General features: G+C 52.3%; 1 protein-coding gene and 1 long non-coding RNA gene across 2 annotated transcripts in view; one reads left to right on the forward strand and one right to left on the reverse strand.

Moving 5' to 3' along the window:
* The window catches only part of IPO9 (importin 9), a 39,365-nt gene extending 26,781 nt beyond the window's left edge, over positions 1–12,584 (reverse strand). Inside the window, exons 1-4 of the mRNA XM_055583223.1 lie at positions 12,410–12,584; positions 2,430–2,491; positions 2,124–2,210; positions 1,170–1,371 (exon numbers count right to left, since the gene is read on the reverse strand). Coding sequence (XP_055439198.1) covers positions 1,170–1,371; positions 2,124–2,210; positions 2,430–2,491; positions 12,410–12,569 — 511 coding nt within the window. The 5' untranslated portion in view covers positions 12,570–12,584. The remainder of the gene's footprint in view (positions 1–1,169; positions 1,372–2,123; positions 2,211–2,429; positions 2,492–12,409) is intronic.
* Positions 12,585–12,807: 223 nt separating this feature from the next.
* On the forward strand, positions 12,808–16,046 carry LOC129653484 (uncharacterized). The gene is made up of 2 exons (XR_008715148.1): positions 12,808–13,126; positions 15,345–16,046. It is a non-coding gene; the product is annotated as an uncharacterized LOC129653484 (long non-coding RNA).
* Positions 16,047–19,713: the final 3,667 nt, after the last annotated feature.

Raw genomic sequence — 19,713 nt, forward strand, 5'->3', positions numbered from 1 at the left:
AGCGTGTGCTTTTCTCAGCTGGGTGGCTGCATGTGCCATGAGCACGTGTCACAGGTGATCAACACAAGTGCACCCAGCTGGGCGGGGCGACAAGGCAGGGGGCGTGGGAGGAGGGGGCATGAAACGAAACGCGAGGAGGGGCTGCCTTTGGACGCAGATCTGGCACAACCGTCAGTGTTAGACTGCTGCCGTGGCTCAGCTGCTCAGTCGTGTCCGGCTCTTTGCAACCCCATGGACTGTACCGTTCCAGGCTTCCCTGTCCTTCACCACCTCCTGGAGCTTGCTCAAAGTCAGTACTAGATCAATTTGTAAAATTGGGCCCCGATGCCAAGTTTATTAAAGCAAGACCTGTAGAATGCCGTTCCTAACTAAGTAAGAATACATGTCAGGAGAGATGGCAGATCACGGAGGAGAAAAGATATGAAAACCTGTAAAAGAGAGGGGACCGTGCTTTCTGACACGTCAACATCCAGCGGCTAAGGTCCAGACAAGGACTCCCTGAAAGCAAAGCAGAGGCGGTGGGAGGAAGCAGGGCAGGATCTGCAGGGGCAGGGCTTCCGGCCGTGGCGGGGCTGGGGCCGCTTAAGAGCAGGCCTTTGAGAGACTGACAGGCTACCCATGCTTAGAAGAGCTCCTCACCAAACCTCTTAGGACTAAAAGGTCAAGTATTTCTCTCAACGGCTCACACCCAAGATTACACATTTCCTAAGCTGGCCAAGTGAAGGTCCTGATTACATTGTGTGACTGTTTTTATCTTCTTTCCACATTCCCAGAAAAACTTGACTACTCTTATCTTTGCATTGAACTACGTAGAAAACACTGTGTAATGACGATGATAATCACAGCAGCCACAATCTCCCGCAAGCCTGCTGTGCCGGCACAGGACACCTCACCGAGACGAGCTCACCAAAGCCACCAGAAGCCCCTGCCAGGGGGACAGCACCCTCACCTGACCTTTACACACCAGGAAAACTCAGGCTTAAGAGATGAGCAGGTCGGGTCAAGGTATAGCCAGACTGTGAACTGCAGTCTGCACGCTGGACCGCCACGCGTGACCCTCTCCTGAGGGGGAGGGTCCCTGACATGGGAGGGCAGCTTGGAGGTGAGAGCCGGGAGGAGTGGGGGGCGCATGGGGTCCAAGGTCCGAGGCCAGGCTGCGGCGCCCGTACCTGTCAGCACCCGCATGGCACCGTGGACGGCGTTCACGTCTCCGCTCACCAGCATCTCCATGAGCAGGTTGAAGAGCTGCGGCCAGGCCTCGGGCCAGTCCCAGTGTGCGATGGCTGACACTGCGTAGGCCACGCTGGAGCGCACCTTGCTTATGGACTCCCTCAGGCCGTTGGGCAACAGTTCCCGGATGACTATCTTTGCCTGGAGAGGAGAGAAGCCCGCCTGCGTCTGACCGGGGTGAGAGAGCGGCAGGTCGCTGCCCAGTTCATGTGCTGGAAAAGCAGCGTGGGGGGGACACTGCACACCTGTGCAGAGCCCCACACACACTACACCCCGAGTCACCCACGGCTCCACACTCACGCTGTCCACGAGCTCCACACACACTGCACCCTGAGTCACCCACAGCTCCACACTCACACTGTCCATGACAGGAACCACCAGGCACATGCGGCCATTTAAAGTGATGAAAACTAAATGAAATTAAAAACTGAGCTTGTCAGCCGCCTGAGCCCCATCTGAAGCGCTCGGCACCACGCACGGAGAGCAGCTGTCCCAGACGGCACACGCACGGAACACTCCCACTGTGGCAAGTTCCAAAGGACCTCAGACCTTGAAATGTCATAGGGCCCCAGGACGGCTGCACAGCACTGGACCAGGGAGGAATGCTACCTCATGCAACCCGCAAACAATTCCCTGAAGCTGGAATTTTATTAGATATTTAGGAAACTGAACCTCAGAAGTTATACTTTTAGAACATTTCGTAGCTAGTAAAAGGCAGGCTGGAATGTGAACGAGGTCCGCCTGGCACTCGAGCTCTCTTATCTGCAGCACGTTGCCTAGAACGGCAGCCGCCAATCACTCCATCCCCTTCTGCCCAGCCTCGTGACAGCCCCAGGCTCCTACGATGGCCCCTCAAACCTCCACAGCAAGACAAGTCAAGTGCCTCTCCTCACCCTTTCTGTGGTCTCAGGAGGCCTGAACTTCTCCGACTGGGCACACCAGTGAGTCTCCACATACTGTTTCAGGATGACTGATGCCAGCTGTGAAGGAAACAAGCCAGTGGGAAAGCGAGGAAAGCCTTTCTTCACACACTCACCCATACACGGGGCCTGACACACCCATCTGAAACCTGTCCAAACCTGGTGCAAAACTCTAAGTTATTTATAAATTGGCCTTACCCTTTCACTTTCCCATAAAAAAGTTTTACCACCAAGTAGAGAGAACTTACTTATAAACAGGGCCAGTCAGTCTTGACTTACCTGACGGATCGCCAATGCCCCCTGGGGATCGACGGTCAACTCTGCCAGGTGGACACCGAATTCTGGAAGAGAAAACTTCACTGTGAGTCTAAGAGCACCCAGGAAAGCCACAGCGGTTTACTGGGCTCTAACCCTGATGCCAACAAGAAAGATCTCAGAGAAGAGTCTGATTCGGTGTCTCCAAAGGTGCTGGTGACTGCTCAGACTAACTCCTCTAAGAAAGACGAACAGGGAGCCTGCAGCGTGGGGCTGCTTGCCGTGGACAGTCCCAGCACCTCTCACTTCCCCCGTCACTGCGCCCTGTCTTGCCCTTCAAGGTGGCAATAAACGCAGTGTCTAATCGAAAACTGGTGCTACCTAACCCCAAAGAAAACTTAAAAGCTGAGACTTCAGGAGTTGCCCAGATCTACGCCATCAGGTAAGAGATGATTAAGTCTAAGAAAATATGCTCTTAACAGGCTTAGTCCTAAAAACACAACCGTTACAAGCCAACAGTTTCTAATAAGCAATGTAAGTGGTAATTTCAAAATGCATACTGGGGGCTTCCTTGGTGGTACTGTGGGTAAGAACCCTCCTCTCCACACAGGGGACATGGTCTGGATCCCTGGTCTAGAAGACCCCACGTGCCATGGGGCAGTGAAGCCCGTGCTCCCTGAGACACGCCACCGCAACGAGAAGCTCGAGCACCACAACCAGGAAAGGCCGTGCAGCCAGAGACCCAGCACGCGCGTGCACGCACACACCACAGACACACACACACACACACACACACAAGCACATACGGGGAGGCTGCATGTACCACAACCAGGAAGGCCACGCGGCCACGGAGACCCAGCACGCGCATGCACACACACACATACACACAAGCATACACACACACACACACACACACACACACAAGTGCATTCAGGAAGGCTGCGTGCACCACAACCAGGAAGGCCATGCGGCCACGGAGACCCAGCACACACACATGCGCGCGCACACACATAAGCATATGGGGAGGCTGCCACGCTCACTCCCAAGTTAAAATTTAGATCCTTCAATGCAATCCCTGTCAAAATTCCAATGACTGTCCTGTAGAGATAGAAAAACCCATCCTAAATTTCATATGGAATCTCAAGGGATCCCAAATAGCCAAAACAATCTTGACAAAGACCACCTGAACTGGAGGATCCACTCCCCACTTTCAGAACTTGCTACAAATCGACAGCAATCAGCAGTGTGGCGCTGGCGCAGAGCCAGTCACACAGGCCAGCAGGGCAGGCCGCTCGACGCGGACAGGGCAGCCTGATCAACAACGGGCGCTATGCCAACTGGACACCCACGTGCAGAAGGATTAACCTGACCCTCAGCTCACACCATATACAAAAATTAACTCAAAATGGCTCAAGCACAGGTGGGATCTTAGTTCCCCAACCAGGGACTGAACACAGGCCCCCTGTATTGGGAGCGCAGAGTATTAACCAATGGACCACCAGAGAAGTCTCCTTGTCTGAGAAAGTCTTAATTCTTCAGCTTTAAAGGTTAACTTAGCAGATACAGAATTCTAGGTGGGTAATGTATTTTCTATGATCACGTTAAATACTTCACTCCACTCCTCTCCTGCTTGTATGGCTCCTGAAGAGCCGTCCAACGTAACTGTTAACTCTTGTTCCTCCACAAATAAGGTACTCTTTTCCTCTGACTCCTTTTAAGATTGTCTCTTTCTCTTGGTTTTCTCCAGTTTGAATATGCTAGGCACAGCTGTATTTTAGTCTTGCTGGTCCTAACTTCTGTCCAATTAAAATTTTAAGGTAGTCAAATTTATCAATCTTTTGCTGCCTTTGGATTTTGGGCCATAGTTAGAAAGCCTTTCTTTATGCCAAAGATAAAGAAAAATTTTCCCATACGTCTTTCTACAATTTTTATGGTTTCTTTTTAAACATTTAGGTTCTGAATCCCTTTGCCGCTTATTTTTTGTATGGTGTGGGAATGGATCTAATCGCAACTGCTCCCCACGCAGCTGTCCCCGCTCCTTTACTGAAGGTCTGTCCTTACCGCGATGTTTTGAGATGCCACCTTTACCAACACCAGGCTTGCAGCGGCTTGCGTCTGTGCCCAGGCTTGCTGCTTTATTCCGCAGCCCTACCTGCCCGTCTGTGTGCCAGTGCCGCGCGCCTGTTTCGACTGTAGAGGCTTCAGGTGAGGTTCCCGCGTCTGCGAGAACTAACCCCTCTTCCATTTGCCGCTTTCGGTGTTTTGGGAGCTACTCCTTCCAAGCTTACTTTTTGGTGACCTTCAGAATCAACCCGTCTCACTCGTCTAGAAGGCAGCGCTGTCCTATCGAAGGATAGCTCACCGTCCCATTCGTGCATGCCCGCTTTCAACCCTTTCAGGAGGTTAACGCTGCCCCAATAGTCTTGCGCATGGTTCCCGTGCATTTCACTCCTGAGCGTTTAATCTGTCACTACTGTAAACTCCTTAAAAAAACAAAATCACTATACCCTCTAGCCTTTTGCTGTTTGTGTATGTGAAGGCTACTGATTCTGTGTTTTAACTTTTTTGTATCTTTAATTTATGCTACCTTACTGGATTCTTACTCATTCTTATTACATTCTTATTTTAAGCTACAATTACTGATACAATCCTATGGCACTTAAGTCTCACTCAGGAAAGGAGAGTTCTTGCAAGACTAAAAAAGTTGCCACATTCTTTCTATAGCAGTTACTAAGTTATTAAATCACAAGCAAACAGTTCAAATCTGCAGAACTACCTCTAAAAACACTGAAGTCCATTCTAATTCTTAGGGTTAATCTGGCTAGTTCTGTCTCTGTTAAGTTTCATAAAATGCATTTTTACTAGAATAAACAATAGGTCCCTACAACCCAAAGATATGGGAGTTAACTTTCCCAATGGACTAACATAGATGAGTCAGACTGCTTGGATACTGACCAAAGCTCAAGCTGAGTGGGAGAAAAACCCCTGAAGTGCACGTGTGACACCCACGGAAGGGGGAGAGGGGAAAGGGCGCCTGTCAGGGACTTCACACGCCCTCTGACCTCAGATCCTCGGCGTGTGAACGGGTGCTAACCTGACGGCTCCAAGTCGGCTAAGAAGCTCGGGATTCTCTCCCCTGAACCCCGCCCGCCGATCCTGGACCCCGTCCGCGGATGCTGGTGAGCCTGTGTGAGGCCCTTCAGAACGTCTGTAACACACTCGCAAGTTACCTGGGACACACACAATTTTCTTTTAAGGTGTCATTTCAACAATGGTTGCACGGACCACTCTGATGCAGGTATTAATGTCCCTGCCAAAAGTACAAGGTCTGGATCACCACTACAGGGACAAACGAGATCCAGATAAACAAAATCTTTAACCACAAGGTGTGAAAAAGAAAGATACTGAGGTATAAAATGGGGCATTTTTGAAAAGGACTTGAAACTTGAGTGGAGACTATAAAGCTTAAGCCGGTCTGAATAATTACCTCCCAACGCAAGCACAGATAGAGGTGGAGCGCTCACACTGAGGCTCACAGAATGGAGAAGGAACCAGGCCTTTCCCACCAGCCCACCCTGCACCCGTCAGAAAAGTCATTACTGCAGAAGACCAGGCGAACTACACAGGGGCCCTTTCTCACCAACCCAAGAACTGCCAAGCCCACTCTTTTTAAAGAAGAGCTTTGTGTGAACACACGCTTTCCATCCAAGGCCATGAGGAGGTGGTAGTCTGGTGAGGGTCACAGTAATTGGGAGCTCTTCAGTCAAACATAATATTTAAATTCATCTTGTCCTGGAACCTATCAAAGATCACCAACCACCGTGCTTCAAACATCGCTGAGATTGCAGTAAAAGATGGTGAGAGGAAGAGACCACGAGAAGGTTAAGATCCATGTGGGGGCCCCAAAACCTACGTCAGCCAGGGGATTTGTACCTACAACCTGGTTCCACAGAGGATTTTGTCTGCAAGTTTATTTCCTCCACAGAAGAAAGAAGAGGCTTGAAAGTTCAAAAAGATGACTCTCTGCTCAAAAGCCTTAATGGAAATAAAAATCTTCAAAGAGTATCACCTAAGGACAAATCTTTAAAATAGAATGGATAAACAGAATAGATTTTCTTCACCACAGGCTCCCAGAGTTTCAAAGACAGTGTCATGATCAACTTTACTTTGGAAACCCCAAAAATTCAAAGACAAAGAGCTCATATACATTAGGTTAAAGGGGGATATAAGAAGGAAGATAGCAATTTTATTTAACCTAATCTATTCTAGACTATGGGCTTCCCTAGGGGCCCAGACAGTAAAGCGTCTGTCTGCAATGCAGGAGACCCGGGTTTGATCCCTGGGTTGGGAAGATCCCATGGAGAAGGAAACAGCAGCCCACTCCAGTATTCTTGCCAGGAAAATCCCATGGACCGTGGAGCCTATACCCCCATTAGAAATATAGGCTATCTGTCACAACAGAAGTTTCATACTATAAGATTTAATTTTATTTTCAGTTAATCTTAATTTACTTAAAAAATCATAAGTGTGACAAGGTCTGGCACTGGTGCTATGCAGATGGTGAACTCTGCATCTATAAGAGTGACACACAGGACAAAATGCCACGGAAAACCCGCAAGCTCTCTGACTTACTTTAAAACTTATCAATACCATTGCCTTATCCACTGATGACTTCTGTGAAGTAGGAAAAACTCCTCTTTACAGATATTCACTTAACAAAGATAATATAGTAGTTTTTGATGCACTGTAACTAAGGATATCCATAAAGAAAAAAGTATTTTTATTTTGCTGTGTGTTGGGGGATTTTCAGTTCTGCTGAAATTAACGTAATTTCTTCAAAAAGCATGAGAACACCTGAATAACTTACTTTGGGATGATTAAGGCAAGGAAAATACAAGAGACACAGACAGGCATAGCTCTCTTACTTCGTCTTGCTTGAAAAGGGCAAATACAGATTAAAGTAAGATTCAATCTATGAAGTTAAGCCAAAGAGGGACATTCTCAAGCAGGCTCTAAGAAGTCAGCTTTCTAAAGCCATTTTCCTTAAGCAATTGCATTTCTCTGGTTCCCTTTCCCAAGACGAGGAAGGACAGGCCTGTGAACCTGGGTTCGCACCAACTCCAAGTGGGGCTGGATTAACCTTTAACCCGACCCCACAAGGTGCCCTCGAACCTCCTTTGGAGGAAACCTCTCATTCTCTCCAAACCACCCTCCGGCCTTTCAGTCTCTGTTGCCCTCTCTGGTTTTCCCTGCTCCCCTTTCTTTCACTTCACCCCACTAGGCAAAAACAGGATCCTTCTACAACTTGGCTTAGAAGGGAAGCTCCAAGGACAGCATGGAGGAGAAAGGATAAGCTAAGAAATACAAGCTCCTGGTCTCAAGGGCCGACTGGAGACTTGAGGCTGGACGGTCAGGAAAGCTCCTGTTTCAAGAACTGGGGACCAGCTTGTCTGGGAAGGAGGGAGTCTCTGGGGAAGCCACCTTTCTCACAGGACTGTCACAAAACCACAGCTGAAAGGAGAAAGAAAACTCCACCACTGGCCTTTTTCCGAGCGCGGCCGCCTTCCGCGGGGCTCAGTGCCCGCCACGCGCCCAGGAGTGCATCTGGATCCTGGAGGGGCTCCCTTCGCAGCTGACAGTGCTTACGCTACACTGCAAGAGAGCCAGAAAAGCGCTCGTGAGAACCAGGAAGCAGACCTCAGCCCGCAGGCACCGGAGACGGAGTAACACAGATGTCTGGGCAACAGGAGATGCCAGGAAAAGCGCGCGAGAGAATCCCCCTCCCCAGCTCAACACAGCAGTGGTGGGAGGAAAGGAAAAAATGTATTTTCTGTGACCTATCTGCTGGGAGCAAGACATAAAAAACTAAGTCAAGGCCAAATGTCTTCATTTCTAACAAGAAGAAATAACTAAAAGAAGAAAACCACCTAGGCTCTCACGTCATATAAGCAAGTTTACCGTCTGCCCCGCAGTGCAGGGGCCGTGCGCTCAGCCCCGATCAGGGAACTAAGATCCCACACGCCACGCAGCCAGTAAGTGCGCGCCGCAGCCAAAGGCCCCCAGTGAGAACACGAGGACCTGAGTGCTGTAACCGGCCCGACACAGCAGAGCACCAAGTGTCAAAAGAAAGCCTGTACTATGCTGGCCTGGAGAATTAAAGCTTACGAATGAAAGCAACACATTCCAGCACTCAGGTGATGCTGCTCTCAGAGGAGAGGAGACCGAGAAGAGAAGACGGAAACAACTGTGTTCTGAGACATAAAAACAGGCTGAGCATAAATACACCAAAAATGAAGAGCTGACACTCTTAAAAGTCACGATCGTGGTGTAAGTTGCGCGCGTACACACACACACACACACACACACACACACAGAGTTCAAAAAGCTGAGTAGAGAACATCAGACTTTGATGTAAGAGACCTTCAATAGTTCACAAACTTTCCTTCTTTTAAATTACCATGTTTATAAGATGCGTGATATGATCCCACCTATTAAATAAAATGGAATTAGAAGAACACTTGAACAGATCAAAAAGACTAATTCCTACTTTACGGAGGCAGAACTAAATTCCTACAAACACTGTTGATAAAACACAAAATCGCAACCTTCCTAAGGAGACAAAGGGCACCAATCATCTGCTGGAATTGTACTATGCAGCCCGGGACCCTCCAGACTCTGAAGTGCTAAGCGTCTCAGGCTGGCAGCGCCGTCTGAAGAGGGTGGCTCTATGTCCTCTGCCCGTCAGCCCTGTTTACAGGCTGCACGAGTCGAGAAGGCTTGCTGGGTTCCCTCAGGTGCCCAGTGACCGGGGAAGCAAGACAATCACTCCAGCACACCAGGCTGATGTGAACAGCCCGTCCTCATCCTTTCAAAGCTAACCCACTACACGAGTCAGGTGGATCTCTCAAACACATACACTTCTTTGGCTTAAGAGAACAGACTCCCATACTGGAAAATATGGGAACTGGTGAGCGATGAGTTATTTCCTGGAAAATACCTGCTTGCTGGCTGAATGACCCAGATGTACCTTGGGTTCCAGCACCTCAATTTTCCATGATAAGTGCTTCTTAAAATTTCTTCTATACCAGACTCTGCTCAGAGCATGACAACCTCTTGTCTGTCTACTTAACATGGACTTTACAACTGACCTGTGTCTTCCGCCCCAAATTAAATGAGAGATTCTTCCACTTAATCTCCAAGACTCAGGGTCATCACTCGGCAGCCAAGGAAGGTAGCAGACTGTTTGTCAAAGGGAGCAGATGAGTTGATCTCAAGGGTCGCCCGGGACCAGCTCCCACGTGAGGCAGGAATAAGTGGCTCATAAAGACAGTGTCCCGCCACTTCACGGCAGATAGATGGGGAATCCGTGGCAACAGTGGCTGACTTTATTTTTCTGGGCTCCAAACTCACTGCAGAAGGTGACTGCAGCCATGAAATTAAAAGACACTCCTTGAAAGGAAAGTTATGACCAACCTAGACAGCACATTAAAAAGCACAGACATTACTTTGCCAACAAAGGTCCGTCTAGTCAAGGCTATGGTTTTCCAGTGGTCATGTATGGATGTGAGAGTTGGTCTATAAAGAAAGCTGAGAGCAGAAGAATTGATGCTTTTGAACTGTGGTGTTGGGGAAGACTCTTGAGAGTCCCTTGGACAGCAAGGCGATCCAACCAGTCCATCCTAAAGGCGATCAGTCCTGGGTGTTCATTGGAAGGACTGATGTTGAAGCTGAAACTCCAATCCTTTGGCCACCTGATGCGAAGAGCTGACTCATTGGAAAAGACCCTGATGCTGGGAAAGATTGAGGGCAGGAGGAGAAGGGGACGATAGAGGATGAGATGGTTGGATGGCATCATCAACTCAATGGGTTTCGGTGGACTCCAGGAGTTGGTGAGGGACAGGGAGGCCTGGCGTGCTGCAGTCCACGGGGTCGCAAAGAGTCAGACACGACTGAGCCACTGAACTGAACTGAAAGACAGTGTGGCTATTCGAGGGGTCTAGAAACAACCATGTCTGGTTGTCATCCAACCTTGGGCCTCATGGAACCAAAAAAGGATCAAAAGACCACAAATAATAATAGACAGCAACTCCCAGATTTCCCATTAACGCCCAAGTTTTAAGGAAGTGTATTTCCTAGGACCAGAAAGCAAGGTTTCTCCTACTAGTATAAAACCAGAGCAGGAAGCAACTCCAAAGGAGTGGAAAAGATTCATTCTTTTGCAAGAACAGCTGCTCACCTTGGCCTGCAGGGTGTTCTAACGCTGGGAGCAAGGCCCTGCCCGCTTCACCAGGCCGGACAGCTGGCTGAAGCCTGGCTGGGAAGCCACGTGCTCTGTTTTCATTAAAGAAGAAAGCAACCATGGAAAGGAAACGTGTGAGAATGAGAATATGAGACAGAAGGGACTCTGCACCCAATGGCAAAACACAGCATGTCAAACACCAGGAGAGGAAGAGAGAGAAGCAAGGCACCGCTTCTGAGGGCGGGATCGCCACCCTCCCTCTGAAACAGGTTACTGAAAGGGATTTGTCTATAGTTTTTACTTAACAGGAATTAGAATATTTAAAAACCTAAATAACCTCCAAAGGTCCAAAGTACTGCATTCAATTCCACAGACTCGATATAGCCCGGCACACTACATCCCACAGCTGCGTCTACGCCTTCCTACTGGGCCGCCAGCAGCACGAAGTCTCTTCACACCTCCAAGCACGTTCCCTAAGTTATGCGGGGTGTGTGTGTCAATCTATTCCCATCAGTGGCAGCGATCAAATGCAGAAATTCTGCCCTTGTGTTTAATTTTTCACTTTGAGATCCAAAAAGATGAAGTAAGAGAGCAGAACTGCAACAAGATCTCAAGATGATGGCTGACTCTGCCTAGATGGGACCGTCTTGCTGGCTGTGGCGGAGGGGCCCAGAGCCCAGCTCTAACAGGAGCCAGGCTCGCCTTCCCGAGGGGCACCGGGCACCCTGGTGCCACCCAGGGAGGGCACCACATCTTCAACATCACTCAAGCCGTAACCTAAATGTGACAAAGTTCCTCTGCTTCTTTCTCCTTCATACCCAAGGGAGGCAGAGGCATAAGTGTGAGTAAAGGAATTTCACCTAGTAGGCAGAGATGACTCCCGCAGGTCAGTCTGCATACGGCTCTCAAAAGAGCTTTCTCCTGCCCAGTGGTTGCTCCTCTTACAGGGTCTGACATTCACAAAACAATGACAGTTAAAACTGGGCCTTCAAAATGGTCCTCAACCCGCAAAATCCCAGATCTCATAACTTAGGTTTTCAAGAGCTTTCTCATGCTGTGGGCGAATACAAAATTAAATTTATGGGAGCTTTGTGTTAAATTGTTAAAAAAAAAACAAACACACACAAAACCCTCAGTCCATAGGAGGGCCAACTCCCATGGCCAATCTGAGAGGTTGTGGGGGCCGTCCTGCTGAGCTCCGGGAGTCCGCAGGTTTGGAGTTTTGCCCACGAAGCCCCGACGGGCCAGCCGTGTTCCCGACAGAAAGCTCGAGCGAATTCCCCTCCTCGGGTTTCAGGATCCAACGCTCGTCGGAGCGTGGCTGCCCCGGGGCCTGCAGAAAGGCCCGCTGGGCAGGAGCTGGCGGACCACCTCAAACCAAAGGCTTGTCTCGTTCTCCATCACTCTCGAGCTCCCAGTAGAAGGAGGGGGACAAAGACGCAAAGACAAAGGACGGCCGGCCCCTCCGAACAGCGGCGGCCGATCGGAAGACCGGCGGGGACGGGGCGGGGCGGGGAGGCGCCCGCACAGAGACCGACTCCCGGGGACGGGTGCGGAGGCCCCGCCAGGCCCCCGGCGGGCCGCCGCGCCCGGGAGCGCGCCCCCAGCCCCCAGCCCCGAGCCCCGGGCTGCCCGGAGCCCTCCGCGTCGCCGCCCAGTCCGGCCCTCTAGGCCAGGCCTCCCCGGGCCCAGTCTCCGGCCGGGGCTCGGGCAGCGGCCAGCGCGGCCCAGACCCGCCGCCCTCACGGCGGCCGGCCTCACTCACCCTCCGTCACCTCCAGCACCTTAATCTGCTCCTCAGCGGCCGCCCGCACCTCCTGCACCGGGGACAGAATCCCGGTGAGCGTGTCCACCAGCGCCTCCTTCAGCCCCTGGGCCACCGGCCCCGGCAGTCCCGAGGCCGCGCCAGCCGCCGCCGCCGCCATCTTGCCCCGCGCCGCGCGCCCGCCCCGCCGCCCGCCCCGCGGCCCGCCCCGCCGCCGCCGCCGCCGGACGGCTCCCGCGCGCGGCCAATCCGCAAAGCCGCGCCTGCGCGCTGGCCGGTGGAGGCGCGGGGGCGGGGCCGCGGGGCGGGCCTCCGGCGACAGCGCCGCCTGCCGCGGGGACGAGAACTGCACCGTCTCCACAGGAGCCGGACCCGGTGGCGGAAGAGGGGCGGCCAGCTGCCGGTGCGCAGCGTCCGCTGGAACGCAGCCCTGACTTCCGCAGGCACGGGTTCCTCAGGTGTAAGACGCCGCGTCAGAAGAGGGCGGGATGAGGATCTGCGGACACGGCTTTAGGGAGAGGATCCGGATTAGCGCCTACTTCAAACCAACCTCTTTTGCCCCCAAACTTGCGAGTTTTCCTCTCTCAGACGGGAATCCAAAGGTCGGGGGAAAGACTGAAGCGACTGGCAGGAGTCCGTTGGCTTTTCGGGTGGGTGAGTCCAGCCCCAAGGACTGGGCCAGGAGAGACTGCCGTGGGAGAGGGCATTCCTTCCAGAGTAAGTGCTTATATGACTATTGGAGAGTAAGCCCTATTAGTTGAGAAACGGTAACTTTTTCCCAAGGAAATTATGGCTGGACCTTAAAGAGGTGGAGGGATGAGTAGTTAATATGGCCCTCCTGGGCCAGCCCGGGGCGAGCCGCAAGCTGTGGACACTGCTGAAGCCTGAAGGGCTGCTGACAGGGGTCAGCAGTGCAGGGCGGGGGGCTGGGTCCCCTGTTGGACCGGGAGGGTCAGAGCAAATGGGAACAGGCATTCGTTAGTAGGCGGTTCAGGTTAAGCCCCTTAAAAATGTTTCTAGGAACCATGACTCAGTCCCAAGCAGCAAAGGAAACCAGCCATCAGTTCCTAGCCCAGTTCTAAGACTGTGGAGGCTACGTTGGCCACAGGGAGAAGCCATCTCACCTGAGTCTTCTTCCGAAAGAATGATTCCTTCATTACTTACATTGAGAAGAGCTCTAAACCCATTTGCCACCTTCTATTAGATGGCAGAACCCACTCCATCATTCTTGCCTGGAGAACCCCATGGACAGAGGAGCCTGGTGGGCTACAGTCATGGGGTTGCAGAGAGGCAGACACGACGTGGTGCCTAAACCAGCACCATTAGACGGCAGAGCGGCCTGTGTCACCGGCACAGCTTTGTAGGGGAAAGATGTCCATTTGGAGGCTGCAGTTCCCCAGTAAGAAAGAGGCTGTTCTTTCAGTGGCCAGGAAAAGCAGAATTCCATTAGAACAGCCTCTTTTCTCAGACGTCATGTCACTTTTACCCCCAGAAGAAAACTTAGGCAAGTCCAGAGAGGGGTATGTTTTCAAACATCGTGGCAGTGGATGGAGAATACCAGAGCCTCAATGTCTGCACTGGATGTTTCAGGTTCTGGTGAAGGACGTTGGTCCAGTATGCAGGCAGGACCCCGAGCCACCCCCAGCCAAGGGGGCCGAGAGACTCCTGCTTAAGGACTGAGGAGCAGACAATCTGGGCGGGTGGGTCTTAACTCTGGGTTTGGCAAATGACCTTCCCCATCAAGGCATGGACCAGAAGATAAATGAGACAAAAACCAGACAGAGGGAGCTAGAGAGAGCCAGCGGACAACACAGGAGATCACTTTATTGAAACGCAAATGGCATTGAACAGGTGACTTGCTGGGAGGAGACATGCCTGATGGACAGAGGACCCAGGTGAGAGGGCTTCTGGCAGTGAGGGAAGAAGGCCTCATCCGCTGGTCCCGGGATGGATTTAACTGTCAACCGACTTATTATTTAAGACAAATCACCCAGCTCTCTCATGATTGTTACCGCAATTATGTATAAATACAACGGCTCCCTTTCTCTACATCAGATATGAAAGGGGGTAGGTTGAAAGAGGGGAAGGCAAATGATAAAAACTAAAATATGAAGACACACACATATCCTGGTTTGGGGGTTTGTGCCCAATAAATTAAAAAAAAAAAAAAAGTGTTGTAAAGATTCCTGCCCACCTTCCACCGGAGGATCGCCATGCATTTGAGAAACAAAGGCTCCATCACACAAACAGTGCTGTCTAAAACAGGGCAGGTGAGAAGGACAAGGAAAGGAACCCAGCAAGGGCTGGAATTCATTTGAGAAAAAGGTTGTTCTGTTAAAGAAACAAAAAACAAGAACACTTAGGAAGCGGGAGACTCCTGCACGGCAGTGGCCTGGAGACCGTCTGGGACAGGGAGCTCTTGCCTTCTCATCTGTGTCTTCAGTCTGGAGACATGGCAGGGATGCGGGGAGATCCGTAGATGAAGAACCCGGCGGGCTGTGGGGTGACTTCAGTGCAGGCTTCACGCCTTCTTCAGGCTCTCATCCTCCTCCAGGCACTTGGTCCCTGACCCCAGGAGGCCCAGTGCCAGATGGGTCTTTGTCCCCCACCCACAAGCGCTCTCACAGGGCAAATGGACAAACTAAACAAGGCCAGTTGTATACACATCTCCCCCATGGCCCCATCTGTGAGTTTGGGAAAATACGAAGCTCTTTTCAGTTAAAAAAAATTGTTTTAATCGGGGGAAAGATGGACGCCTCAAGGGCCCTCTGCTCCATCTCTGAGAAGGCTCTCCTGTGGCCAGGCAGGACCAGGGGCGGGATGGGCAGAAGGTTCTGGCAGGTGCCCTTTAGAACTGGGACAAGGGTGAGGGGTGCTGCAGGACAAGCTTCGTGGAAATACAGATTAGACTTTTAAACTGCTCTCATCCCATCAGCAAAAAGAGGCCGAGTTGAGAAGTACCACCTAGCAGGAGACACCTGGAAGAGCCTTCCCTCTGCATCCCCTCAGGAAGCCCCCTGGAAATCTCAGAGCTGTGATATTTTTCCCTGGAGGTTGTGTTCTACAAGGAAATGCAAGCATTCCCCTGACTTCTGCCCAAAAGCACACATACTCTTTCTGTTAAATAAAAGGAAAGACAGAATCATGCGGACACATGAGAAGACCTTGAAACTAATGTTAAAGTCTGAATTTTACCCTAGAACCTTATTTGTGGTCCTAAAGCCCCAGTGTGGGGACTCTGGTCCTTGGCTTTCCCTGACACAGTGAATTGAACCTGTAGTGTCCAGCACAATTACCAAGAGGGTTCGTTAAAACAAAACTCGCCAGGCCCTCTCCCCAGTTTCTGATTCAGTAGGTCTGGGATGGGGTCTGAGAACTTCATTTCCACAAGTCCTCAGATGCTGCCGACACTGATGGTCTGTACACAGATACAAGAACTGCTGCTTTAAGAAATGAAAGAGGTGAATCAAAGGACCGATGTTGACTTCCTTCCACGACCATGCCCGTCACAGAAAGCTCTCCAGACACAGCCATTAAGAGACCCAAAGGCCAAACTGGGAGGACCCAGCAGCACAGGCTTAATACCCCTGGGCTGGCAGCCCTGCAGCTCCCGGGTTGCTCTTGGTGTGTGCCCTTACTCTCAGACTGCGCCGTCTCCCGCAGGGTCTGTGACGGGAGTATGTACTCCAGGCTGGGCTAACAGGCACACGTGGGCAGTGGGCAAGCCCAGGTGGTGGCCCCCATGGCCCTGACAAGGTTGACTGAGGATTCATGAATATATAAAGCTCCTTTCGGTTATAAAGGGTGTTATTCTCAGGCTTTGGTCATCTGAGAACAGTGTCCCTAAAACCATTTTCTTACTATGGCCTCTCTGGTGGGGCCATGGGCCAGAACTCAGTGGTGTAATAGTCATCCAGTTATCAGAGGACAGTTCCGGTGTTCCAGCAGCAAAGCCTCCGGAAAAGCACGTTTCATGCCATCAGTGCGCAGGCAGCGGGTGGGGGTGTTTACAGAGTCTCCCTACTGGCTTCTGCTTAGCTAAGGCCCAGGAGTAGGGAAGGAAGCATGAGGAGAACGCGATCAGCCCTAGAAAGAGGCCTGTGTGAAATGTGCAGTGAGGACAAGACCAGCTTCCTTTCCAGACACCCTGCAATAGAGGGTCCCACAAGTCTCGCTCTCATAGGCAGCCTTTGCCTCTGTGCAGGGCTCCCGTGTGAGGGGTTGCTGGGAGGGGGCTCTCTCCTCCCTCTGGAAATAAAGTGACCTCTGAGACTGACGGGGTGCCCCTCTGAATACTTGGGGTCTTGTTGCAAGGAGCTCGAAGTGGAGATGAGATTAGGCCCAAACCAGGAAAAGCGGAAGAAAGAAAAAAATTTTTTAAATGCCTATGTTGTCTTAGGTCCTCAAGGAGGATGGGCAGACTAGTTGGTCATTCAAAACCAAAGCTTAGCCTGCGGACCGCTAGGGACTCTGCGAGGGGACCCCCAAGACCTCAGCCAGCCTCCCACTTCCCAACACGCAGATCACGCAACAGAGACGCCGAGACGAGACGCGCACAGAGATAAGCACCGCGGAGCTGCCTCAGAAGATGCGACGGCGGCAGCCGGCCGCTCCTGGAGACACACACACACACAGCGTGTCCTCTGCCAGCCTCGGCACCTCGCGCTTTATTTCTGGTGCCTAAGCAGGAGCGGAGGACAAACACACTGGACAAAACGCGGTGGTCTCCTTCATCCAGAAATGGGGGCCGTGGTCGCACTTCTGCCCGGAAGTGGGGCTGGGCGCTGAAGCACGGGGTCTGCTCGACAGATGCGGTGAGGAGAGGAGCTGGGGGCAGGAGGGGGTGGCACTCAGTCCAGTCCTGGAGGGGCTGGGTTTTCTCAAGGTGCCGGGATGCGAATTTAGTCCTGGGACCTGGCCGTCCCTTTCTGAGGGGTCCCAGCGTCTCAACCAAGAAGCAGGGGGACAGGTGGGAGAGGATGCTGTGGATCTGCGCTGGCCACTCACTCCAGGGCAGGGGCGGAGGGCGGGGGGTTGGCTTCAGAGGGGCCTGCGTGAGCGCCGAGGGGCCTAGCACCGTGAGGAGGCTTGGCCGGCCGCAGTCGCCACGATTCCTGGGGGATGATGTACGCCCACAGCCAGGGGCCCAGGTGGACAACTGGAAATGGAGTCCAGACTCCCGAGGGACAGCGGTGGGTTGTGCCCCCGTGCTGGCCGGGAGCCCATTTTCTGGAGGCTGGCAGCTGAAGAGCCAAGTGCAACGCTGCTGTTGGCTCTGTGGGCCAGGGCTCAGAGATGAGGCGCAAGAACCCGAGGCCGCCAGGCCCAGCCTGCTGAGATCCAGGCAGACTGCACGGTGGCCTCCACGCTGGCCGGGGAGGCAGGCATCGCTCCGGGAGGTCTGAGGCAGTTGGAATGGAGGAAGGGGGTCACCCCTTTCCTTTTTCTCAAGTAGCCAGTAACACCCAGGACAGAAGGCACCGGCCGGGCAGCACCGAGAACAGAGATGGGGCTCAGCCCTGGGGGAGACGGCGCTGGAGCCGGAGCCGGAGCCCAGCCCCGGGTTGACAGCCAAGGTGGAGCTGAGAGGCCAGCGCCCAGGGAAGGCCCACCTGGCGGGGTGTCTTCTCGTCCTTCCAAGCTGGGACGCCCCGCTCCAGGGCCGCCTCCTTCTGCACGGCAGAGACCTTAAGGCAGTGATGTCAGCACCATCCTTGGACAGACAGCCTCTTCCCACGGGAGAATTGCATATTTTCTGGCAGGGTTGGGGTCTTCACAGCTCTAGCAGCATTAACAGACATTCCCTTCAGCAGGTGAGATCCGCCACCCCTGGGAGCCACCAGGGAACGCAGAAGCCTCTGAAAGGAGCGGTAAGATCCGTCACCCCTGGGAGCCACCAGGGGGCGCAGAAGCCTCTGAAAGGAGCAATCTGACCACCTTTTGGACCTAAGTGAACCTCTTCTAATAGGAAGATTCAGATGCAGTTGCTCCTTGGTTTGGTGGGACAGAGAGATGCAGGTTAGTGGTTATTGTGCCTGGAGGTTCTGATAAGAGTGTGTGCTACTTGGGGCTCCGCAGAGCTTCACAGATCCCTGGTCTGCAGGCCCAAAACCACAGCCTCGCCAGGCAACCCAGTGCACTGGGCAGTTAGTTGCGGGCTTCTTTATGGCCAGCTCCTGCGGTTTGGATGCCATTTCTCAGGTGATCCTGAGGGCCCACAAGATAAGATGTGTGTTTAGTGGAGATTAATGTTTCCTGCTAGACAGTGAGTGTAAGGACTCACATCTTCTTTTTTTATACCTAGTGACTGGTACACAGTAAGTGCCCAATAAATGCTTGTCCAATGAAGGAATTAGCACTGCCGAACCTTCAGGGCAACTTCTGCAAAAGGTGGATCCCTTTGGAAGGCAGATCTTTGCCACCAAATCAGACTCCTTATATTCTGATTGGGAGCATCTCACTTGGCTGTCCACTCCTAAGTGAATCTTCGCTTGTTCAGAACCAACAGTAAAAGCCAGCCAGGGATTTTGGATTCAGTTGGGCAAAGCAGTTGCCATCAGAACAGTGCAGGGAGGGGCTCCACAGGCCGCATACAGGGAGATTTCCAGTTTCCGGTTTCCCTCCAGTCCACGGGGAAGCTCAGCTGAGGTCTTGTCAGGATGGGCCCACGTTCTCCTCTAGAGACTGGCTGCCATGCTCCAGGCAAGATGTGTGGGACTCGAGGTCCCTCCTGTCCCACTGCTGAGCTGGCACTTCAGGTCCCACGAGAGCCCCCAGAGTGCCAGACACGGCTGCGTGGCAGGGGTCTTGTGGGTGCCAGTTGCCTGGCATTGGATTCTCCACAGGGCGACCTGGAAAAGCCAGAACAGCCCCAGGATAAGCAGCTTGAGCATTTCATGGACTTGTGAGGGTACAGGAAAACAAGCCGAGAAAGAAGAGGAGAATAAATAGGCAAATGAGAGGGAAAAATGGAAACAAAACAAACAAAAAAAAAAAGTCGGGTTTATTGACTCGTGTGCTAACTTAGATGCTGTGAGCAGAGCTGGTGGCGTTTCTCTGAAGGCTGCGGTGGCATCCCTGTGGTCTGGCCGCGTCTCAGGTGGGCGCCGTGTCGCTGGTATCCCCCGTGTGTCGAGACGGGGGGCGGGTAGCACACCTTGCAACTGGACTTCCTCCCTCCAGCTTCATTTTTTCCTTTTTTTTTTTTTTTTAAACCTTTTACAGATTGATTTAAACGTTGTAAACCACATGCTTTTTTTTTTTTTCCTGCAGCCTGATCTTGGGGGCAGGGAGAGCTGTTGGCA

The sequence above is a fragment of the Bubalus kerabau genome, chromosome 5 (genome assembly GCF_029407905.1).
Source record: "Bubalus kerabau isolate K-KA32 ecotype Philippines breed swamp buffalo chromosome 5, PCC_UOA_SB_1v2, whole genome shotgun sequence".
NCBI lineage: Eukaryota > Metazoa > Chordata > Mammalia > Artiodactyla > Bovidae > Bubalus > Bubalus kerabau.